Raw genomic sequence first — 26,346 nt, 5'->3', positions numbered from 1 at the left:
ACTGTCAGTCACAGGGGGGTGGCTGTAGCCTGAAGGGTAGAGAGGAAAGCTGCTGACCGTAAAGTTATGGGTTCAACCGCATGTACTGTATCAGCTGGAGGAATCAGGGCAGAGAAATTCAATGAGTAATGGTGCTGCCTCAACAAGTACTGCTGAACTGCCCTTGCACAATGCATTTAACCTGCGCTTAAGAGGAAAACCGTGCATGTTTCTTAAAATTGTGACCTGTGTGGGCAAAGGTTAGATTGAAATGTATTTTTCTGGACAGCCATCCACAGCAACAAATATTTCTTTTCACTAAGGCAAAATCAACCAGCCATCTGAGCAAATTGACAGTCAACAGTAACTTAACTCCTATTTAAAGTGATACTCTGTTGGAGGTGCTAGTGTATACCTGCTCCATTTAGTCCCTGCTACCGCACACACTTTTTACCTGAGTCACTGAGATCGTGTCGGTCTCCACTGACTTCTGCCAGGCACCATTACCTGATGAGTCGGGCCATCTGACTGATGGCTTGCAATTGCTCTGAGAAATGTACAATCCCTCAGATAGACTATTTCTGTCTTCCAATTTTACTTTAATATTTCCCAAATGCCTCTTAAGGTGCTGAGACAAATGCAACTCCACATTCAGCTATAAAGGAGCAAGAATCAGAAAAAAAAATAACTTAAATGTAGTGACTTGACACATGGAAGTAAGTCTTTTTGTACAATGTATGAAAATCAAGTGAAGATTAGACTCTGCAGAACAAGCTCAATTTGAATTGTACACAGTGATTTTGAAAAGGTTATTACTGAAGGATATATAAAAACTGTAAAACCATGCATTATGTGTGTGTACGTATTGCGTGTGTGTGTCTGCATGTGTGTAGTGGGTGGTAAGATGTAATACCTAAATGCCTTCAAGCCATGTTAAAACTCCTTTAATATTTTAATGCTGCATTTCAAATGTTTTGTGAGTTTATGTGATATGTTTAATTTGCTAAACTATCCTTTTCTTCTGTCCTTTAGAATGCTGCTGGTGACAAAAAGTATGCTTGGGGATCAAGCTCAGACATCTGCTGACTTATGAGGAGTGTCACTCCTCTCTGCATATCACTTCTGACCGTTAGCTCACCCTTTCATCAACTACCAGCACTAGTGAAGACACTGACTTGTTGACACACCTCATCAGCCTGGCAGAAGTGGTGACAATCAAAGACAAAATAACTGAATGGGGGCTAATAGTAGCCTGAAGCTGCTCACACAAAAGTAGCAAGATGCTGCCACAGTTCCCAAATGCTCTATTGCCCTGTTCAAAGCTGCAGTTAAGTTAGAGTGGTATTGTCATTTCTGTGACTAAGCAGAAGCTATAAAGACAAAAGAAGAAAAGAAGAATTCCACAGAAACCATACTCAATGAGATCAGCGATGCTTTTGCCTGTGTTGTTCACTCTGCAAGCTGTGTGCACCAGTGTGGCACATGCTATGCAACATTACCCAGCGGTCTGGGGACACTATGACGTGTGCAAGTCCCAGATTTACACAGAGGAAGGCTTGGCATGGGACTACATGGCCTGTCAGCCAGAAGCCACTGACATGACAAAGTACCTGCGAGTGACCCTCGACCCCCCAAATATCACATGTGGAGATCCGCCAGAAACATACTGCGCTTTGGTGAGTTGTAACCTCGGTTGTCCCCTGATGGAGACAAATGAGGCTGTAGGCAGGATCGCACAGCATACTGGGTCAGGGATAGCGAGCAGAGCATACAAGGCAATGAGCTGCCGCTGCAGCAGAGATTAATGTACACATAGACCTGTGCATTAGTTCTAACTGCAGAAGCAACAGACACAAAGACAAAGACACACATTGTTGTGCAAATCTTGGCGATTTGGACAGATTGGTAAAAGTAAGTGTAAAAACACAGATGTGCAAAGTGCGACTCATTCATCAACATCTGGAAACAGTTACATGCACAGTCATATGTACATGTAAGTACACACTTACGCAAATACTGATGAACAAACATAGATAAAGCTGTGCATGTACATTAGAGGTATAAAAATTTGGAGTGCCAAAACAGAGACAGAGAAATTTGAATGGTGAAAAAAACGCAGACCTTTATTTTTTATATGTTCACTGGCATATGATTTAAAATTATCTTGCAAAAATATTTTTTGTTTTCTTATTAAATATTTTTTTTATTTTGCTCTGTGTCAGTCATTCACAGTGAAGTTTTAGGATAGTTTTCATAAACATGTATTAATATCAAGGTAGTTAGACTTAAACTTTTGAAATTGGATTTGTAACAAAGTCTAAACAGACAAACTACTTGCAAATGCATAACCAAACATATATCTTTGCAGTTGTACAAATGACTGCAGACCCACATGCAGACACACACACGCACACACACACGCACACACACAGGCTGTGACAGGGTAACTGCACTAGCGATGGTGCTGTTGTTAAACAAAGAATAGTCATTGCACTGTTCAGCCCCCCTTATCAGCCTTCATCAACAGTTCAAACCCAGGTTGCATTTGTTTAGAATCACAATCAAAGTAAGCTCTAAGAGCCCATAGGCCTTAAAGTGCTTCATTAGACGTTATGTTCATGCCTGCCAAGAGCTCATGCGAGTAAATATTTACCGATTAAAATGGGCATCTTTTAAAAGGAGTGCGTTTCTTCTCACAGCTCCAGATGGCATTGAGACATTTAATGCCACTGTAGGATGAAAAAGGAGCTAGTCTCCAGTCGGGTGTGACGTTCTGTTAAACTTTTTTATCAAAACACAAACTGAAACCTTTATCAGACCAGTAGATTATCCTGAATGTTCAACATTTACATAACACAGGGAGCATAAAGAACAGAACAGAGATAAACAGAGTCAACATACTTGGACTATTTTGTTTGTTTTTTCTTGTCAATACAGGAATTGTTCATAGAAAAGATATGTTGATGTCATTTCTTATGTATATTTTGTCTCAGTATGCTTTATATACACTAATGTTTCATATTTATTTATATTTATTTTATAATATTATTTTTCTTTGATCATTGTGTAGTTATTATTACATACTTGACATTTGTTGAATTTTTTAAAAAAAGTAATCGCACATGAAATCTTTGTTTTGATGTTGGTGAAAATGCTAACGGGCACAGAAAACTAACAAAACATATTGTAAAACAGTTTTCTTCACAGTGATTAAGGATTTACAAGAACAACAAACCTGGACATTCTTAAGTAAAATCTTTCAGTGCAAATTTAGGAGTGATGTTCTTATCTCATTCATTTGGTAGTCAGTCAGTCAATCCAGCATTTGAATTTACATTGAAATCTTGTAGCATTAACAACAAAATCTGTCTGTATGACTCTGTGTATAAGATGGATTTTCACAATATTTTGCGCTGGCATTCATAGTTCCCATATGATACAAAGATTTTGGTGGAATTTGCACATACATCCATCCATCCATCCATCCATCCATCCATCCATCTTCTTCCCCTTATACCGGGCTGGGTCACAGAGGCAGCAGCCTAAGTAGAAAAATCCAGACCTCTCTCCAGCCACCTCCTCCAGCTTATCTGGGGGAACAATTATGTATTCCCTGGCTAGCCAAGAGATTTAATCTCCGTCTCCTTTTGATGTTGAGGAGTAGCGTCTCTACTCAGAGCCCCTCTCAAATGACTCCACTCTTTACCCTATCTGTAACAGAGAGGCCAGCCACCCTTCTGAGAAGCTCATTTCCATCACTTGCATCTGTGATCTTGTTCTTTTGGTCACTACCAAAAACCCGTGACCATGAATGACGGTAGGGATATAGATCGACAGGTAAATTGACAGCTTTGCTTTCATGCTCAACTCTCTCATGAACTGGTGCAGCATCCGCATCACTGTAGCCGTGCCCCCAATCTCATAAACAAGACTCCAAGATACTTAAACTCTTACACTTGGGGCAGCAACTCATCCCTGATCCAGAGTGGGCTCTCCACCCTTTCTGACTAGGACCATGGCCTCAGACTTGGAGGTGCTAATTCTCATTCACACTTGGTTGCAAAAGTGCAAACTGGAGGCCACCACCTGTTGAAGCCAACAGGACCATCCACAAAAAGCAGAGATCAGATTCTGAGGCCACCCAGGCAGAAGCCTTCCACCACTTAGCCAAACCTAGAAATTCTGTCCATAAAAATTATGAACTGAATTGGTAACAAAGGGGAGCCCTAGTGAAGTCTAACACCCACTGGAAACAAGTTCGACTCATTGCTGGCAATGTGGCTCAAGCTCTTATTGCAGTTGTACGGGGACTGAATGGACTGTAACAAGGGGCCAGAGACCCCATACTCCTGCAGGAGGATCCCCCGAGGGATGCATTCAGGTGCCTTCTCCAGGTCCACAAACACATGTAGACTGTGGCCTCTTTCCCACCAACAGGGTTCCGGAGCACGTGCCGTAATTTGAACCATTAGGCGGGTTTTCCACCGCCGAAACACTTGGTGCTCGGCCGAAAAATGGGTTCAATTCCGGCCCCGCAAGCTAGCTGGTCTCGAACCACGAATGCGTGACGAAGTGGCAGAAAGGCGTGACTCTGCCTTCTCAACATCAAGTTTTCTACCATATTACATGTGTATTACATGAGAAAAGCGAAGCGATTTTCACGGCTGTGAATTAGGTTGGGCTCTAAGGCTGAACTTGCTGCTTTGTATCAGTTCATATCACAGATAAAAGGCCACAAAATGCGTACTTGCTCTAATCGCTGTCTGTGTTTACCTCTGTGCTGCACACAGATGCTGCAGTAGTTTGGTTTGGACCGTAAAATGTGTTTGGAGCACAAGAAAGGGGAGCGTGTTCTCCCACGTTTGTGCGCTTCGGCTTCCGTGTCCAGATGAGGACCCTCCCACACTCATAGGTAAAGGAGCAGGTCACAGAAACGTGGTGGGAACGCGGGCCCATTCTTAAGCGTTTCGCCGGTTCATTGGGAACAGCACGGGCACTGGCACACGAACCAGTTCCTCGGCGGTGGGAAAGTAGCATGTATGGGCAAACTCCCACGCATACTCCTATCCTTGAGAGGATAACAAGTTGGTCCAGCATTCCGTGAACAGGAAGAAAACCGCATTGTTCCTCTTGCATCTGAAGTTTAACTAATGAATGAACTCTCGTTTCCAGAAGCCTGGCATAGACTTTCCCAGGGAGGCTAAGGAGTTTCCCCATATAGTTTTAGCACATCTTCCGGTCCCCATTCTTGGGAACCACCACCGCACTCTGCCAATCTAGACGCACTGCCCCAGATTTCCCAGTACTCTTGCTTCAGCTTGATGGCTCCCTTCACCTCCGGTGTCCACCATCTGCTTTGGGGATTACCACCACGGTAGGCAACAACCACCTTGAAGCCACAGCTCCATGCACCAGCCTCAACGATTGAGGTGTGAAACACGGTCCATTCGGATTCAGTGTCCTCAGCCTCCCTTGGAATGCTATCAAAGTTCTGCCAGTAGTGGGAGTTGAAGATCTCTGGCCTCTGCCAGGTGTTCCCAGTGCACCCTCACTATACATTTAGGTGCACCAGGTCTGTCCAGCATCCTCCCCCGCCACCTGATCCAACTCACCAGCAGGTGGTGATCAGTTGATTATGATTACAAAATCGATCGTCCATGTGCACTTATGGAGATCCTTATGTTCAAACATGGTGTTTATGTACAAACTGTGGTCTGCACAGAAGTACAATAAAAGAACACTACTCAGGTTCAGATCAGGTGGGCCATTAATCCTAATCACATCCTTCCAGGTCTCACTGTCATTGTGAGCATTAAAGTCTTCCAGTAGGAAGACAGAGTCACCAGTTGGAGAAACCTTGAGCCCCCCACCCAGGAACTCCAAGAAGGCTGGGTACTCCGAACTGTGGTTCAGAGCATAAGTGCAAATGATAGTCAGGATCCATTCCCTGGCCCAAAGGCACAGGGAAATGACCCTCTTGGTAAAAATGCTAATATATAGGCAGCAAGCAGAGAGGATACATGGATACCCATTCCAGCCCACCACCTCTCACAGAGGGCAACTCCAACTCAAACAGTGTCCAACCCTCTCCAGGAGAGTGGTTCCAGAGTCCAGGCGAGCCCAACTCAACCTTATGCACTAGCTTCCCCGCCAGAAAGGTGATGTTCCATATCCCAGTAGTCTACCTTGATAGCAAGGGATCGGTCTGCCAGGGCCTCTGCCCTTGGCTGCTCCTTGACACACACTGCACCCAACCCCTACAGCACCTCCTGCAGGTGGTGGGCCTACAGGAGGACGGGTCCACAACTGTGCCAAGCCGGTCGTCACTGGCTGAGGCCTGGCCACCATGCACCCTCCATCGAGCGCCCTCACAAGGCCATGCTCCAAGTTGGGGTCCTGATAACCCTATCATGGGCAGGGTAAACTGTTCTGTAGACTGGTACACACTGTAAACTGGTAAACTGTTCTAAGGGTTTTTGGAATTGCACTGTTGGTGTTTCACAGAAATATCATAATATTTGGTACTGACTTTGCTACAAATGTTCAGTTTCCCCAGGGATGCATTGAGATGAAACAGCTTTTACAATATCTTAATTTTCCACAATTTTAGTTTGTCCAATACTTTGTTAATGACTGATTACCCTGTCAAACAAATGACATCCCATCAACAAAACTTTTTGTTTCACTTAGTACATGTTAGTCAATGTTAGAATGCTTTTTTGCTAAAGTAAGTAGATGGCAGCATGTTAGCATTGCCATACAGAGATGTTAGCTAATTACCATTTAGCTCACAGTGACACTGTAGCTTAATTCACCTTGAAAGAAATGCTGTATGGCTGTATAACTTTAATATTTTAATTAAAAAGTAAATAAACCTATACTATTCTTAAATTTCTAGGATTCTAGACATGTTAAATCTTATTGAACAATTTGATGAATAATTATTAAAACACTTTTGTCTAACATCCCAAAAAGCTAGACTGACTATAGAGATTTCACCAGAGAGTAAATACTAGTAGTTTAAATTGTTCTTTCACACTATATTCATTGTGTAGTAAAATAGCTTTTAAAATGTCAAATTTCAATTACAAGTAGAGGGCATTCAGTCACCAGTCCTCCCATTAGTTTAATTCAATTTGTATGGTGAAGATGAGTTTTCGGCTGTCCCCGCACCTGACTGCCAGAATGCCTTTCACCTCCGACATGAATCTGAGGTCATGATTATCGAGATCGTCAAGAACACAGACTCCTTCTGGACTGGCTTAAATGGCTGTTGTGTGTTTGATCTGTTTACATTCTCAGCTGGCACACAGGCAGACTGACACCAGTGACCTTATCCACCGGTGCTTCCTGAGACTTTGTTGGAGATGAGAGGAGCATGCAAATGAGCTCTTTCAGCCAATCACTAAGTTGCCTGTCGTTGTGAGCCGGGTCTAATCAGTTTCCCCAGGAGTTGGTTTGCCTCATAGCGCATGGTCAAAGAATTCTAGATGGCTTGTCTGCCCTTCCATCCCTCCACCTTGTGCTTATAATTCCCATCTCCTATTCCCATCATTGCTTTGTTTTTGCACATGAAAAGTTCATTAATCATTAAAGAGTGGATTTTATATAATGAATGTAATATTGTTTACTTTTTTCTGACAAAGATGCAACTTTTTGAATTTGAGACTCATGAAAGTTTAGGGTTATAAGGAATAATAAGAGTCCAGGATATACAGTGTCCAGGACAGGTGTTCTGCATCAAGGAGTTAACCTTGTTTATATTTTTAGCTGCAGACCTTCAGGGGTTCTTGTGTTGGTACTAAGCCTGTTCTCCTGTGGTGTGCTATGGCCCTGTCACTCACCAGCACTCAACATTGGTCTTTTTACTGTACAGACAGTGTGAAAGGAAGGAAACAATAAAATTTTAATATTCTGTGTTAATACAAATGATCCAATTAGATGCATTTAAAAGGCTGCTGGTTGGACAATTATTACACTATTGCACCACATGGGCATTAATGCAATCTAGCTGTTAGAGCAGAGAAACAAAACAAGTGCTTTTAATTACGTTGCTTTTCTCCATCTCTAAAGTCCATATTAGGTTGGCTTCTGTGGATTAGATAGTAATTCACTAAAGTAGCAAGCCATTGGATCAAATACAGTAAGAAAGAAGGTTTAATGTTCAAGCATTTGAGAGATAGATTAATTTTTTTGTAGTTAACATAATGACATGTTTATTCCACAAAGCATAAATTAGCAGTTAGTATTTATCTGGATATGCTGGATAAATAAATTCATTTTTTGCTGAACAGACCGCCCTGTCAAGCATTTCCCTCTGAAACTGTCATAGCGGAGTAGTGTTTGGATTGTACCTTACTGATTAGAGAACCCAGTGGTTTGTTGATTTGAAGCATGGCAGGAGAACTCTTGGTGGAGAAAGATGAAAGATACTCTGTGCTCCCACAACATCTAAAGATCTGGCAGTTAATCTAAATGAATGAATGTAAGCTCTGAGTTACGTGTCATCTGCCCACATGCTCCACACTAGCTTGAGCCATGCTGGTTCAACCACATCAAGTTGGCAATTGTGTAAACATTTCTGAGAGTGATTCAGTAATCGTGCTTATGCCAGCTACTCTGGTTCTAACTGGGTATATTCTTGTAATTCCTCTGAACTTTATTCAGCTCTCAGAATGGATGAAAGAAGTTGTGGCTGCCAGTTTGCCACATGGCCCCCTTTGGAGGCTTAGTAAGGTAAGATGAGATGAGAGCTCCCACTAAGCTGCTTGGAGACTGCCACATTATTGACAGTCAATGCAGTAGATTTATCTTTGCTGGCAATGACAGACTTTTAAAAGAGAATTAAATTATGGAGTAATGAAAGGGACGTAAACTTTGCTACTTACATATGATGGGAATGTCACTGACAGATATGGTGAATCTCCGAAATGGTTATTTCCTAATGGCATGTAGGGGTCAACTTCTCTGGGTGGAAAATGAAGTCCAGTTGTCCGTGAGAAATTTAACCCAACTTCTCACTATGTAACTTTGGCATTTTCCTGATCTAGCTTGCTTTAAGTCTTTTTCAATAGATTATGGTGTTCATATGGTGACCTCAATCACAAACTTTTCCAATCAGATCAACTACTTGCTTGTCAACTTCCAGTTTCAAAATACAAAACACTCAGTTGTAGGCTTTAAAATGGGAGTTAACAAACCACCTGGTGATGTCACAATAAAGTCATCCATCTTTTATTTACAGTCCATGGCCTTAATTCTGCTTTATCCTTGCCTGGAACAAAATATCAGAAAGGGAAAAATGGCAACGCTTTGTGTCCTGTATAGCATGTGTTGCTAGGCTTGAGCTGGTAAAATACTTTTTTGGGGAAAGCTTGGGATTAGGACTATTGAATTTTTTCAAATTAGATCAAACTCACGTTGTTCCATCAACCTAGCATCAATGGGAAGGCAGAAAAACTTAGCTTATCTAAAATATCAGCATGCACTGTAATTAGTATTTAAATTTTAAAAGTGAATTTAAATCTGAACTAATAGAAGAGAAAATTGACCTTACACTCCATAACATGATTTACAGCTGTATTGCTGCTGTAAATTAGTTAAATAAGACAATTTTTCAGCAACAGGGATGGGTGATTTATTCCCAGTTACTGTAGGAGAAAAGCAATGATCCATCATCTCCAACTAGTTCATTTTTTTTTTTTTTGCCAAAACAACTCCTTCACAATACTCCCAGACTGTAGTTCACTGAATAATGAAGCAGAAAATTGAGATTTCTTATTCATTTTATTATTTTGTATCATTGCTAATCAGCTATAATGTCTCACAAGTGCAATTTTCTCTGATAAAATGAAGGTCAGCAATAAATGAACATGTCTGTGCCAAATCAGGTTAAGTACTGGTATCAGGGGCTATGTGTCTATCTCCAGTTGTGGAAATAACCAAGCAGTTCAGAGGTCAAACCAGAAACTGTCATTGGACCGCTTTGATCTCTGTACCCCTCCTTCTCGGTGGGGAATTCACTCATCCATGTATTTGTTTGGAGACAGGGAACAGTTGGAGCATTTAACTTGCCGTCACCTCGATGCCCTTGACTCTGTTCTGAACTGGCCCTGCCCAGCACATCATCACCGCACCACTGCGTACCAAGACACCGAGATGACATGCAACATGTCCCCTGACTCCAGGAGAGGGGGAGAGTCATCATTTATTCTTTCACTTGCCTGCCACTTCTTTTGTCTCCTGGCTTTTTAATTTCCTTCTCCCTTGTTTTCTGTCAGCTGATGATGCATAATATCCATGTCTTGTTTGAACATGTGGAGGTTGGATGCACCATATGAGGTGAGGCACTTGACAGATAGAGATATGGTGGCATTATTTCCCCAAGATCCATGACAGGTTCATTCTTAGAGGGTTGTAAATACAAAGTCAGATGAATTATGCATGGAGATATAAAAGAAAATGATGGGCTTTGTGGCTCAAATAGGCAGAGTCTTTGTCAAAAGCTTAGCATTCTACTGTTGCATGTTTTCTGACTGATATAGAGCATATAGAGTATAACTACTGTATACTCATAATTGCTTTATTCGTTTTATTCTGTCTGAAACAGACAAATGCTAGTTTTGAAATTTTAATCTGTGTATAAAAATGTTGCTTCCTGAGCAAAAATATTAATAATTTTGTTGCTATAATCTCAAATTGCAGCCCCAAAATATTTGCTATCCATATAAAAGCTCATGCCTATTAAGATTATCTGTTATCTATATTGAAAAGAGAAAGCTTACAATTCTGAGTCTGTGAAGCAGATGGTTCAGTTCTTATAGTGGATTTGTGAGTTTTACACTCGGCTACTTTCACCAACATGTGATGGAGCCAAGCTTGTTGGCAAAGCAGATTGTCAGAAAATGTTTCTTGACATTATGTTTGCCGACTGCTTTTGAAGTCAAGTAAAAATGTGACATACATTTCCACTTAACACAGCTGGGGTCAAGGCACATGCAATCCAAGAAATGCAGGGAGCAATTTCAGCAGAATTGTCAGAGCATATTTAAACTTTTATCATTATAACATTGTCCAGCTGTTTCACAGATTTTGTGTGTTTGTGTGTGTATGTGTGTGTGTGTGTGTGTGTGTGTGTGTGTGTGTGTGTGTGTGTGTGTGTGTGTGTGTGTGTGTGTGTGTGTGTGTGTGTGTGTGTGTGTGTGTGAACACAGTATACCAGCACAAATGCCTCATAGCAACTGTCAGGCATGGTGTTGGAGGAGTGATGATTTGGGCATGAACCCCTCTCTATACCAAAGTAGACTAGGGTCAAATATGAGACCATCTGTCCAACAGCTAAAGCTTGAATGAAACTGCATTATACAACAGGACATCCCAAGCACACCAACAAACAGAATGGCTGAAATAGAAAAGAATCAAGATGTTACAAAGACCCAGTCAAAGTCAAAAGCTCAGCATGAATAAAAAAACTGGCAAGACCTCAAGAGAGCTGGACATTAATCAATGCACGTAAACCTCAATGAACTGAAGCAATGTTGTAAAGAAGAGTGAGGCAAAATCCCTCCACACCAATGTCAGAGCCTGATGAAGTCATACAGAAAATGATTCAGAATCAGAATCAGAATCAGAAGGTTTTTATTGCCATATGGGTGAACAGGTTCACAGCATTAGGAAATTGCTGCGGTACTTCGTGCTTACAGAAAAAAAACAAATAAGTATAAAAATTATAAGACAATATACAAGTATACAAATTGCAAATATACAGAGATATTAGAGCTATAACTATAGCACAATATTACAAAATTACAAAATATACAGTGCAGAGACTAATTAAAAGATAAAAGAATGTAGACTATATTCCACTAATATGTACATCAGTGCAGTCAGACAGGTGCATAGACATAGGGTCATCAGCGTTTGTGGAGGGTGGTGGTAACAGTCTTAGGGTTATTGTTCATGAGTCCAACAGCAGAGGGGAAGAAACTGTTCTTATGGCGGGAGGTTCTGGTCCGTATGGACCGTAGCCTCCTGCCTGAGGGGAGAGGGTCAAAAAGTCTGTGCCCAGGGTGAGAGTGGTCGGCTGTGATCCGACCTGCACGCCCCAGTGTCCTGGAGGTGTACAGGTCCTGGAGAGATGGGAGGTTACAGCCAATCACCTTCTCAGCAGAGTGCACAACGTGCTGTAGTCTCTGTTTGTCCCTAGTGGTGGCTCCAGCGTACCACACAGTGATGGAGGAGGTGAGGATGGACTCAATGATGGCAGTATAGAACTGCACCATGGTCCTTGCTGGCAAGTTGAATTTCTTCAACTGCCGCAGGAAGTACATCCTCTGCTGGGCCTTTTTGACGACAGAGGTGATGGTGGGCTCCCACTTGAGGTCCTGGGTGATGGTAGTTCCCAGGAAGCGAAAAGAGTCCACTGTGGTGATGGGGGTGTCAGTCAGGATGATGGAGGGTAGAGGGGCTGTGTGCTTCCTAAAGTCCACTATAATCTCCACTGTCTTCTGGGCGTTCAGTACCAGGTTATTGTGGCTGCACCAGGACACCAGACGTTTGACCTCCATCCTGTAGGCCGACTCGTCCCCGTCTGAGATGAGTCCGATGAGAGTCATGTCGTCTGCAAACTTAATAAGCTTGACAGACTGGTGGTCAGAGGTGCAGCAGTTGGTATACAGGGAGAAGAGCAGAGGAGAGAGGACACAGCCCTGAGGAGTGCCAGTGCTGATGGTCCGGGAGTCCGAGACATTCTTCCCCAGCCTCAGCCTCATTCATTCGAGTTATTGCTGCTGAAAGTGGTTTTACAAACTACTGAAACATGGGGTGTACTTAGTTTTTCACACAAATCCATAGAGTCCCGAGAAAACTTTCTTTTTTCACATGGCTGTAATATTTTAGAATTATTCAAAGGAAATCCACTTAGATCATCTATGACTCACATCTTTTCAGCCACATTCAACTGATTTGCTGCACACTCAAATGCCAAGACATTCGTGGAGCTCTCCTGGCAAAGGCAAAATACAAACATCAATGTTTCATGGGTAAATCGGTACTCAAGAAATAATTTGTTATTTCAGTGGGCATGGTGCCGGTCACTACCAGTGAGACAGCTTAACTCTTAGAGAGTGGTTATAATTCAGAGATGTTAATGAAGTGCTTTCTCAGTGACCAGATTGTTGCAGTGACCTAGAGGCCTAAACTAGTTTTAGTTTAAATCCCCTGTCAGCATTTCCTGTCTCTCTTTTTGTATACATACTTCACTTCTTCAAGCTTTTCACTAAAGAAAAGATAACTGGAAACTGTACAATACAACTTAAAAATAAAACAGGTATTGCTTCACTATTATATAGAATTTTTTTGCACTGTTATTTTCGGTCTTCAGTGCTTGTATATCCATTCAACATCCTTTTATGTCTGACAAGCTAAATTAAATTCTTGTTGAAGATACAGTAATTGAATTACTCAAAAGCTAGTTGGCACCCTGGCTTTCTATTGCTGCCCCCCCCCCAAAAAAACGGAGCTTGGTTCATTGATCTGTGAAAGTCTTTCTTTTTTTCCCCTAAGAAGTGAAGTGCATGTGTGTGTGAAGGACTTCCAGTCCCTCAAGACACTGCATGTAATTTTGTCCAGACTGAGGGGTGTCAAGCAATCAAGGAGTGCTCTCGTAAGAGGAATATCTAAAGTTCTGTGAAAAAGTATTTGCCCCTTCCTGATTGCTTTTTTTTTGTTTGTTTTTTTTGCGTATCACACTTTCATGTTCCAGGTCAGCAAGAAAATTGTTATTAGTTAAAGATAACCCAAGTAAATACAAAATGCACTTTTTAAATGATGATTTCATTTAATAAGGGAAAAGGCTGTCCAGACTTACCCAGCACTGTGTGAAAAAGTAATTGCCCCCCATTGTAAATCATGAATAAACTGTAATTAACCACATTTTTGGGGGAAAGCTGGCTTCAATTTCACTAGCTACATCCAAGCCCGATTACTGCCAAACCTGCTGAATCTAGAAATCAATTGACTAGAACTTGTGTGACAAAGTGAAGTAGCCTAAAAAATCTCAAAAAGCAACACATCATGCCACAATCTAAAGAAACTCAAGAACAGATGAAAAACAAAGTAATTAACATCTGTGAGTTTGGAAAGAGTTACAAAGCCATTTCTAAGACTTTGGGAGTCCAACAAATCATGGTGAGAGCCATGTCCAGTTATCCAGTTGGAACAGTGGTGAACCTTCCCAGGAGTGGCCGACCTACCAAAATAACACCAAGAGCACATTGAGGATTCATCTAGGAGGTCACAAAAGAACCAGAACAACATCTAAAGAAGTCCAGGCTTCACTTGCCTCAGCGTCCATGGGAGAGTTTCAAGGTGAAAACCACTGCTGACCAAAAAGAATACAAAGGTTCATCTCACATTTGCCAAAAAAAAACAAAAAAAAAACATCCTGATGATCCCCAAGACTTTTGGGAAAATATTTTGTGGACTGACGATTCCCAAGCTCAGATAAAGGATTGCATCAGGAAGGACATCCAGCATAAAAGCTTTGCCAAATTAAACTTGCGGCAGATGTGATGGCGATAAGGAAGTTGGATATATTGTGTCCACAAGAGACCAGGTGGAAGGGAAGCAAGGCCAGGACCACTGATGGTGGAGTCAAGTTGTTCTACTATGATGTAGACAGGAAGAGGAATGGAGTAGGCTTAATCTTAAAGGAAAAGTACGTGAACAGCGCTGTGGAGGTGAAAAAAGTGTCAGATAGAATCGTGAGTTTGAGCTGATAATCGGAGTAATGTTGAATGTTTTAGTGTGCATGCCCCACAAGTTGGATGTCAATTAGAAGAGAAAGAGGAATTCTGAAGAAAGTTGAATTAAGTGGTAGGCAGTGTCCACGGGGGGAGCGAGTGGTGATTGCTGTGGACTTCAGAGGACGTGGGTGAAGGGAACAGAGGTGATGAGGAGGAGTTGGGTAGGTATTGTGACAGAAATGCAGAAGGATAGAGGATAGTGGACTTTGCAAAAAGGCTTGAAATGGCTGTGGTGAGCACATCCTTCAAGAAGAGGGAGGAATATAGGCTGACATATAAAAGGGGATTAAGGTTCACACAGGTGGACTAGATGCAGAAGGCGCAATCTGAAAGAGATCAGAGACTGCAAGGTGGTGTCAGGGGAGAATGTAGTTAGGTAGCATCAGATCTGTAGTATGATGATGAACATTGAAAAGAGGAAGCGAGTGAAGGCAGAGGCAAGGCGTAAATGAAGAAGAAAGTTGAATAAGGAAGATACCACCAGCAAGAATGAAAGGGAAGGTTTACAAGATGGTAGTGAGACCTGCTATGATGTTTGGAGACGGTAGTACTAACAAAAAGACAGGAGGCCAAGCTGGAGGTGGCAGAGCTGAAGATGCTACAATTTTCACTGGGAGTGACCAGAATGGACAGGATTAGAAATGAGCATATCAGAAGGATCACTCAGCTTGAGTGGTTTGGAGACAAAGTTAAAAAAGCAAGGCTGAGATGGTTTGGACATGTGCAGAAGAGGGATAGTGGATACATTGGACAAAGGATGTTGAATATGGAGTTTCTAGGCAGCATAAAAAGAGGCAAACCACAGCAAAGGTTTATAGATGTAGTGCAGGAAGACATGCAAGGCATGGTGTAACAGAGGAGGATTTAGGGATAGGGTGAGATGGAGGCAGATGATCCACTGTGGCAACCCCTAAAGGGCGTAGCTGAAAGAAGTGTGCACAGAAAGGAGTAAAAGAACAATTTAGAATTTTGTTTTAAATTTCTAGACACTTTTGGAAAGCTTGACTATTGGAGTGCAGACCTCTGACAAGACTAATTTTAACCCCATTTCCACAATGCAACACTCAGGCAAACACTTCCCAGTAAACATGTTTGAAACACTGACGTCATCTCCCAAGTTAAAACTGATTAGAATTAGTAAATAAAAGCATGGAAAAAATGATAACTAGAAATATTCCAGATTGTAGTCCATACTGACATGATAGCAACATGCAGTTGCCAAGGCGTTGTCAACTGCATATCCATGATGCAAATCTACCATTTGACCACATCCCAAAGGTGCTCTATTGGATTGAGATCTGTTCACTGTGGAGGCCATTTCAGTGCCGTGAACTCATTGTCATGTTCAAGAAACCAGTTTGAGATGGTCTAAACTTTGTGACATGGTGTATCATCCTGCTAGAAGCAGCCATTGAAAAATGGGCACACTGTGGTCGTAAAGGGATGGACATGGTCAGCAACAATACTCGGTTAGGCTGTGGTGTTTAAACAATGCTTACTTGGTATCAAGGGGCCCAAAGTGTACCAAAAAATATCCCCCACACCAATATACCTGCCTGAACCACTGACAGAAGGCAGGATGGATATTAAGATAGATTAAGATTAAGATTAAGATAGTGTTTATTTGTCACATGCACAGTTATACACAGTACAATGCACAGTGAAATGTATTTTGTACCTGCAACCATATATACACACACATATAAATAAGAATAATAAAAAAAAAAAAAAAAAGTAATTCACACTATACACTATACTCTATATACTATACACTATACACACTTTTATAAATTATAATATTTACATTGTGCAATAATGGTCCAGTTAGGGCTCAGAGTTGAGCAGACGGATGGCTTGTGGGTAAAAACTCTTCTTCAACCTTTCAGTCTTAGTCCTCAGGCAGCGGTAACGCCGGCCTGATGGGAGCAGGGAGAAGAGAGAGTGTCCGGGGTGGCTGGGCTGTTTTAGGATCTTCATGGCCCTCAGCCTGCACTGCTTGGTGTAAATGTCCTGCAGGTTGGGGAGGGTGGTTCTGATGGTCCGTTCAGCTGAACGAACCACCCTTTTTAGGGCCATGAAGTCCTGTTTGGTGCAGTTTCCCATCCAGGTGGTGATGCTCCCACGCATGATGCTCTCGATGGTGCAGGTGTAAAAGTTCCTGAGCACCTTGAGTGGGAGCTTGAAGTCTCTCAGCCGCCTGAGGAGGTAGAGACGCTGTCTGGCCTTCTTCACAGTGATGTTTATGTGATGAGTCCAGGACAGGTCCTGTGAGATGGTCACTCCCAGGTATTTGAAAGTGTCCACGCTTTCCACCTCAGCACCACTGATGACAAGTGGATGGTAGTCCCTCTGCTGCTTCCTGCTGAAGTCCACGATCAGTTCCTTTGTTTTGCTGACGTTGAGCAGGAGGTGGTTCTCCTGGCACCAGTTCTCCAGGCGGGAGACCTCTCTCCTGTAGGCTGTCTCCTCATTGTGAGAGATTAGTCCCACAACAGCAGTGTCGTCAGCAAACTTGATGATGACGTTGGACTCTGACGTGGCCTCGCAGTCATGGGTGTACAGTGAGTACAGCAGAGGGCTGAGCACACAGCCTTGGGGGGATCCAGTGTTGAGGGTGAGGGAGGATGAGGTGAGGTGACCCACTCGTACCACCTGTGGTCTGCTGGTCAGGAAGCTGTGAACCCACCTGCACAGGGATGGGCCCAGGCCCAGGTCCAGCAGCTTAGAGACCAGCCTGGAGGGAACTATGGTGTTGAATGCTGAGCTGTAATCTACAAACAGCACTCTCACATAGTTCCCCTTACCAGTGTCTATGTGTGAAAGGGTCTTGTGGAGAAGGAAGGATATGGCGTCATCTGTGGATCTGTCTGGCCGGTATGCAAACTGTAGTGGGTCGAGGGTGGTGGGCAGTGAGGAGGTGATGAATGCCTTGATGAGTCTCTCAAAACACTTCATCACCACAGAGGTGAGCGCTATGGGCCTGAAGTCATTGGGGCTGCTGGGGTGTGGTTTCTTTGGGACAGGGACTATGATGGACTTTTTAAAGCAGGTGGGAATCACACACAGTTTCAGTGAGAGGTTGAATATCACTGTAAACACAGGTGCCAGCTGGTCAGCGCAGGTCTTAAGGACACGTCCACTAATACCGTCTGGTCCAGCCGCTTTCCTGGTGTTTACACGTCTAAACGCCCTCCTCACGTCGCGCTCCGTCACAGTGAGTGTCTCCGCCCCTCCGGCCGGGAACGCAGCGGGCTGTCGGCTTCCCGACTCAAAGCGCGCAAAGAAGATGTTGAGTTCATCAGCCAGAGAAGCGTCGGCACTCACCGGGTGTGTGTGTGGTGCTTTGTAGTCCGTGATGGTGCGTAGTCCCTGCCACAGTCCCCTGGAGTCAGACTGTTGTAGTTGCTGTTCCAGTCTGCGGCCGTAGCGATGTTTTGCCTCTTTCACCGCTCTGCGGACGTTGTATGATGCAACCTTGTAGTCCTCCATGTTCCCAGAGGCGAGGCCGGAGTTGTAGGCAACGGTGCGGGACCTCAGGGCGTCGCGGACAGATTTATCCACCCACGGCTTCTGGTTGGGAAAAGTCCTGATGGTCCTCCTAAGTGAAGTGTCATCAACATCTTTCCCAATAAATCCCACGACAGTTTGTTAATTATGTTATTGTTCCGTTCCTACAGTACCAGATATAGGAAATGTGTGTTTGGTTGATTATTTCTTTGTTGTAACAATGCTTCCTGGCAATAAATTGTATAGTGTTGGAAAGCCTGTTTATTTTCCCTTAAATGGCATAACATTTGTCAGGAAAATGTATTTGTGGTTTGAGCAGCAGATTTGAGTATATGGGATGTGCCCATGAAAAACTTGCCAAATCTTCTCTGCCATTGCCCAACAGCTTATTCTGCTGTTGACTCTTGTTTTGAGCTTCTGGTAACCCAGATGCTGAAAGTCATGACAATCATTGGTGGCGATCTCAATGCAGAGAGACACTGAGATGAGATTCTGCAGCCAGTGGCAATCCCATGTCTACACAGTCTGGCACTGAATTCTATCCTCCAGGATGACAAATCTCTTCCCACAGAGTAGGGGTATACCAGAGAATACCTACAGATGTTGGGAGTGGACAGGATGGAATAGCCTCCCTGCAGTCCTGACCTCAACTCCACTGAACACTTGTGAGATCATCTTGGGCATGCTTTCAATGCCAGAGTGACCAACACAACCACATTGGCTAACTTAGGACAAATGCCATCCCACAGCATGAATGACCAGCATGAGGGGGAGGTGCCAGGCTCCCTGTTTGTTAAATGAATAAATTGTTAAATTGCCAATATTTCTGATTTATTTAGACTTCAATCATCCAATCCAATAAATGACACCAAACATCAGTTAATAGCAGAATAAGCTGTTTGGCTTTGGCAGAGAAGATTTGGCAAGTTTTTCTTGGGTGCAGCCCACGTACTCAAATCTGCTGCTCAAACCACAAATGCATTTTCCTCACAAATGTGGCTCCATTTAAGGGGTAAAAAACAGGCTTTCCGATGGCATAAGATTTATTGCCAAGAAGCATTGTTACAAAAAATAATCAACCAAACACAAATTTCCTTACTTTTTGTGCTAAGTTTATATATAAACCTTTTTAGCTAAGCATAACATGTCTGACTATTAGACCCTTACTGGTGGTGATGAAGATCATCACCAATTTTACCTGATGTCAATATTATAAGCCCTGTGATGCAATGCATAACAATGCTAGTTTCACATTAAAGCTACAAATATAACCAAAACTATTCTGCACTGTTCCTTTAAGATGATAATATTTATTATCAGTGTTGCAATGTGTTGCCTTTAAAATCCTAAACAAGTCCAACTGAAAATGAAATTTGAAAAGGTCAAGCCTTACAGAGCAGTGTTTTCTGTTTTTGTATATTTTAAAGAATCACGCACTGTGTAAAAGGGGTCAGACTTGAAAAAGAGAAATAGTTGGAAGATGACAGGCAACTGTTGCAGCCCACCTCCCCTTAGGAAACCCAGCCATCATATTGTCAGGCCATATTGATTGCTGAGAAAGAGTGAAAGAAAGGAAGGGACAGAGGAGAGGTAGGGATGTAAGGTACAGAGGGGAAGAGTGTTCATTTCCAAAAGTGGCTGGTGTGATTTTATCATGCTCAGTGAAAGGGTGACATTTCAGTAATGCTTTATTCCTTACTTTGGCATTTCAAATTAATAAAAGCCTCTAATAACTATGCAGATTGAAAAGATGGAAGATGAGTTGACACACTATGAGCTAACACACTGATGTACAATGCAGCAATTTCACTCTCACACTCCCCCATTCTTTCTTTCACTCTCTCAGTTTCATCCCAGTTTCTACCAGTTTCTTAGAAGATGACCCCTGCATCCCATTGTGAACAGCTAAGGACTGAGTCAGTGTTTTTTTGATTTTCTTCTCAATTAGAGTGCACCTCGAATCAGTGATCAGCTTCTATCTGATTTAAAGCTGCTTTTTTTTTTTAAACAAATGAGACAATCAATGACATATTGATTTTAAGGCAGCTCATCAATGTATAGTTAGCCTGGCAGCATGCTGAGGTAAGAAGTGGATTACACTTTAATTTATTTTCAAAATACTTTCAAACTGTAGGGCCAAATAGGACTGAAACTGAGTGTGCTGATGCAAACAGTTTAGTTACCAGTTGTTTAGCATTTTCTACATAAAGCTCCACAAGAGACATGACTGTTTACTCAGCACCTGGAATAAAGAGTGAAACTATATTTATTTCAGTGGATTAATTTTTTCATGAGGTAAAATTATTTCCTACTATTAAGTTTGACTTAGGTGAAAACATGTTTGTGTGGGTTTTCTCCAGGTACTCCGGTTTCCTCCCACAGTCCAGAGACATGCAGTTACTGGGGTTAGGTTAACTGGTGATTCTAATTTGCCCATAGGTATGAATGTGAATGTGAATGGTTGTCTGTCTCACTGTGTTAGCCCTATGATACCCCCCACAACCCTGAACAGGATAAGCAGAAGAGGCTGGATGGATGGATGGATGGATGGATGGATGGATGGATTTGCTATGTTGAAAACATTGGAACATGAAATTTAATGGCAATAGTTAGATAGTTAGATAAGAAGGCACTGGAGATTATACTCTTCAGATTATATTAACTCATCATCATGCCTGAAACAATGGTTTATATTATCTACTCAGGACTGTTTCAGGGTCTCCACTAGTTTTGTGGACACACAGTATCCCATAAACATCTTAAGGAAATTAGTTTAAACTGGAACATTTACTTGCACTTAAGGATTAACTGATTGGATTTCCAACTAAAATCAAGGTCACGGTGACATCATCCTTCAGTTTGTGGACCACCATTTTGAACCCTCATTTCATATTGTCACTCTCCTAAAATAATGGCCTATGTCATTTTTTTTTTTTTTCAGGTTTTTCAGAAAAGACAAAAACCCAAACCAAACATTGAAAATATGATAATTTAAAATTTTTGTTACTTAGGACATTATTTTAATAGGGTGACGATATGAATCTGGACAGGTATAAATGTAAACCTTTGCTTCACCGTTTGGCATCGGCATACAAGCAAGGCTGTGTGTCTTGTAAAACTAAAATGGCATTTGGCCAGTAAGGGAAAAAAATAATTTATGCAAATATAAGTTAGTTAGAAGATGTAAATAAATAACTTCCAATCTTTCAGTGTAAAACACAACCCACTGTCTTGTATTGCTATGAAACCTCAGCTGTTTTATAAAAGGGCTTCTATTATAAACAAGTTCCATAATTAATATTTGTGTATAAGGCACAAAATGTGCAAAATGTTTGTGACTAAACTGGCAAACAGAGTATATGTGCTATACATGTATAAGTATAATGTTTCATATATGTAGTCACACAAGAGAAAGACTCAAAGTGCAGTAGTATTAATTCTATGCTTTCTCATTTATAGAAGGAAAACTAACAAAGTCTCTTAGTACTGCTGGAATTTAAGAAATGTAGCCAGGTTTATAAATAGCTCCCCAATTTGAGAGGCATAAAAGTAACTGGACTTGACTGACAAGCAGTTTCACTGCCTTTTTCCTTGTTATCCTATGACAAATTAACCAAAAAATCTGGAGTTGATTCCAACTGATGAACTTACATTTGGTGGCTGTTCTCTGGAACTCTCAATATGAGGTTCAAAGAGCTGTTGATGGAATAGTAGTGGGTCATCACTACGCTGGAGAAACAAAATTGACCTATCAGAAAACTTATGAGGAGTGGTCAAATCATCAATCTGCTATATTCCTAATGAGAATGAATGTACTGGCCAACTCAGCAATGCCAAAAATCCCAAAGACCACACAAGACCTCTAGAGTGGATGACTGCAGAATGAGCAGGTAGATGTGTCATTGTTGATATCTACAATGAAGAGACACCTTCAAGAATGGAAATAAAGAGGATTTACAATGAGGTGCAAAACACTGGTTACGCTCAATAACAGGCTTAGACTTTGCCAGAAAACATCTAAAAGCAAGTACCCAGTTCTGAAAAAAAAAAAAAAAAGAATCTTTGGACAAATCAAACCAAGTTTAACTTGTACAAGAATGATGAAAAAGTATAGAGAATTAAAGTAACACCTCCAGAATAGCATATCATCTGTCAAACATGGTGTAGGCAATGCTACAGCAAGATTATGTATGGCTACCAGTGAAACCAAGCCACTAGTGTTTATTTATTATGTGAATACGATAGAAGTAGCAGAATGAATTCTCAAGCATACAGGGCTATAGTATTTTTCAAGTTTTCAAGGCAAAGAAATTGGATTTCTGATCTCAACCCAACAGTCTATTTTTCATTACTGAAGACAAACTGAAAATAGATAGAAACAAGCAGCAAGTGAAGGTTGCTGCAATAAAAAGCTTGGCAAAGCATCTCAAGGGAGGAAACATAGTATTTGGTGATGTCCATAGGTTTTAGATAACCCTTCTATTTAAAATTAGTTTCTCAATTACTTTGGCACCTGTGAAATTGGGCACTGTGTATAAAAATGGAAGCAGTTCCTAAACATGAACTGCAATACTTTTGTTAACCCCCTGAAATAAACAAAAGCTGAAAATCTTCATTCAGTGACATCTGGTTGTTTGACTTAAAATACAATGTGGTGGTGTAGAGAAGCACAATTGTATAAACTGTGTTGTCCAGATAATTATGGACCTGACTGCTTCAGTTTCTTAATCGTACAGTTGCAGTTGTACCATGCATTTATTGTGATTCCCCTCTCATTTTTTAGGTGTTTAATTACATTTTTAAACCAGCAACCCCTACACTTGCATCTTTATACAGAATCAAACCCTTTAAATTTCAGTAATTATTTTTTTTTTTACACAGAAATACTTGCCAGCATTAAGTTTTCTTTCCGAAGGTATTGACAAGAAAAATATCAATTTTGCCATGTAAGCAGGCAAAGAGACAGAAATCTACCAAAGAGAATTAAACATCCTCTATTACACATCTAAACATCCTTCATTATAGCATTGCTAAAGCTTTTTATTGAATCCTGACACAGGAGGGAATCTAAGCACACATAAAACAACCTCACACAAGCAGATACCTGCAACCATGCACATACAGCAATACACAGATTAAACATGGGTGTATAAAACATACAAATGCACTTTCCCACAGAATACAAGCAACAACAGCAAATACATATGTGCAAATCACTTTGACTCAGTTCTCCATACTTAAACGCACAGTGTTCATACACACAATCAAGTGCTCACCACCACCATCCCCCATGATAATAACGCGGTGTTAAATATACCCCACTGGAACTCTGCCACATGGGATAGATAATGAGGCCAGGTGTTAATTAATGTGGAGTGCGTTTCCCCTAGTCTGTCGACACCCCGTGAATCCCAATCAAGACTGGGGCACTGGATCGTGGTGTGCTTGATTTGCCAAGCAGTTGTACTTTAAAAAGGCCAGACTGCTGTGCTGCAACCCTCAAAGGGACTGCTTTGGCAGAGCTGTGTTCCAAAGGGCGGAGTGAGGTTTGGCATGTGGCAAATTGAAACACGAGCGCCGGGAGAAGTTTGTGTTTTCGTTTTGATCAGACGTCTACGCCAATAGCAAATTACAACACCCTCTGATATGCGGTTTGCATAACCACCTCATGCATATGATTTTATCTGTAGTGTATGGCCTCATTACAGATAAATCAGCTTCACTCAAAGGAACATACGGGTGGCTTGCACTGTTGCTTTAAATAATCATTATGCACATGTCCTATTTGTTACAGCTGAAAAACTCTCTTTATTCCATTTGTCATGGTGCCAAGTTTTGTTATGAAGTTTGAGTGTTGGCTTATTCTTAATTTCCCATTTTATTTTGAAAATATTTCACACCCTATGTGTCTGTTTTGCTTCTTGTGTTTTGGTTTGCTGTCTTTTGTAATGTCAGTCCTAATTGTTTCAACTTGTGTATCACTGTCATCACCCCAAGTGTGTTTATATAGCCTTGTCTTTCCCTTTTCAGATTGTTTCTTTGCATGTCTAGTTTTGTATGTCAACCTGTTTTCCAACCTTGTGAATCTGAATTGTTTCCTCTAAATCAGTCTTTTCTTCTTAGTTGGATTTACTTTTATTCTGCCATCTTTAAGCAGTGTCTTGAGTTCCTACCTTTTTTTGTAAGTAAATTTTTTTTTGCATTGCGAGAGCCTTTTTACTTTGGTTTTGAGTTCAGCTTTTATACTTTAAATACCATTATGTATGTCTGTTCCTTCATTTGGTCTGGGGTGTCCTGTGTCCCTATAAAACTTATTCAATTAATATCACAAATCTGGGTCCTACTAACACGTATAACACTGGAAGAAATTGTACAATATTTGAAATCCACTGTAATGACCATCTAAACAGTCAGACAAAATAACAGCAAATGCAAATACTATATATGACTTTACTATCTTCTTTACTTTACTACTATCACACACATCACCTCACTAATACAAATGGTTGCTGCACATGTTCAGCCAAGGGGATATACACAACAAAATGAAGGTGAGGTTTCATTTTGGGATTATGTTAGGTCCCATTTTTGGATCCAAGTTTTTAAACAGTTAAAAACAGTTAAAAACTCATCTTTTTAATATTGCATTTGCTTAAAGTTTTCTTTGTACTTTGTTTTACTGTTGTGAAGCACTTCGTGGCAGCTGCCTCGAGAGGTGCTATATAAATAAAGTTTTACTTACTTACTTACTTACTTACTTAAAGGTATATCGACTATAAACTACAATGACATTTCTAAGCTTTCTTAGCTCTCATATAAAGCACATTCATATTATAAATGAATGTAATTACTTGATTAAAGCACGGTTGAATTTATCCTTGACTATCCTTTTACTCTATGTATTCAATTTATTAAATTTATGTATTGTCAGGTCTGTAACACTCATATCTCTCCAACCTCAGATATGATATGATAGACCACACGCACAGGTCAGATGTGCATTCGCCTGTCCTTCATTTCTCTGAAGGTCAGAAGAATGAAAAGTCTGGCTCTGTTGTGAACCACTGCTGGCTCTGACTGCAGGTCATTAAAGCTCTATTGAGTTTCTGCCAAAGCTCTGACTCTACCAATATCTCACCATGGCTCATCTCAGCTGTCTTTTCTGTCCAATTTATACCAAGCCCTGAAAGGATCAACACTCAGCCTGTGTTCACTATACACGTGTGCATTCCTGAATATCATCCTTTTGGCCTATCATCTGTGCATCACCACAAATGCATCATCCTCGCTTATATACAGGAACTGTGTGAGTTCAGTTCAAAGAGTGCTTCCCTGAGGGTTGAGAATTTATTGTGGTCTCTGATGGGCATCTCCTGATTTTGTCAAGTGGTGCTTCAACTCAAATTATTGCCATTTTTGTTTTCTTGGATCAACTCCCTGAACGCTGAATTGCAGCCGAGTTATATGAGACTGTCATTTGTCAAGATTTCTCCTCCTCTGGTGCACCCCATGAATGAGGATGGGCATCTGAACGTGTGATAAAAGGGGTTTGGGCCAGCGACAGGTCTGTAGGCGTCATGCGGCAAGTTAGGAGGTGCAAGGCCGAGCAGGATGATGGGCTGATTAATCCAGCAACACCTCAGGTCTAGTGGGAGAGATTTTGCAGCTGAGTCAAATAAGTTACTGAGTTCTCAGCACAAACTAGCAAGGTACACACAGGTCAGGACACAGATTAATATTACCATGTGGTTCACATTGCACTTTTACTTCAAATTGTATACATACACCTCAGACTTTATTATGCCAATATTGTTGCTATATTGCTGCATTTATTTTGGCCACCCAGGCTCCAGGAGAAAAATGGATGTGGCATTGTGGCATGCTTATTTAGCCTACATCAAATTTGGTAGACTTGCAATTAAATTTTTTTTTACCCCAAATTTCTACAAAATCATTGTTATCAACTTATTACTCTAATTTTGAATTTTAGGCAGAAATAAACATGGGGACTCTCTCTGTCCTTATGTTAAGAAAACAAAATATTTCTCAAGTGCTC

General features: G+C 41.3%; 1 protein-coding gene across 1 annotated transcript in view; it reads left to right on the top strand.

Annotated features, from left to right (window-relative positions):
• The first annotated feature begins 1,338 nt into the window (after positions 1 to 1,338).
• The window catches only part of LOC115796121 (netrin-G1-like), a 65,455-nt gene continuing 40,447 nt past the window's right edge, over positions 1,339 to 26,346 (top strand). The window contains 1 exon segment of the mRNA XM_030752376.1: positions 1,339 to 1,655. Coding sequence (XP_030608236.1) covers positions 1,398 to 1,655 — 258 coding nt within the window. The 5' untranslated portion in view covers positions 1,339 to 1,397.

Source organism: Archocentrus centrarchus, chromosome 17, assembly GCF_007364275.1.
Source record: "Archocentrus centrarchus isolate MPI-CPG fArcCen1 chromosome 17, fArcCen1, whole genome shotgun sequence".
In the NCBI taxonomy this organism is placed as follows: Eukaryota; Metazoa; Chordata; class Actinopteri; order Cichliformes; family Cichlidae; genus Archocentrus; species Archocentrus centrarchus.
Note: the sequence above shows the minus strand (reverse complement) of the source record. Positions and strands in the feature narration are given on the sequence as shown.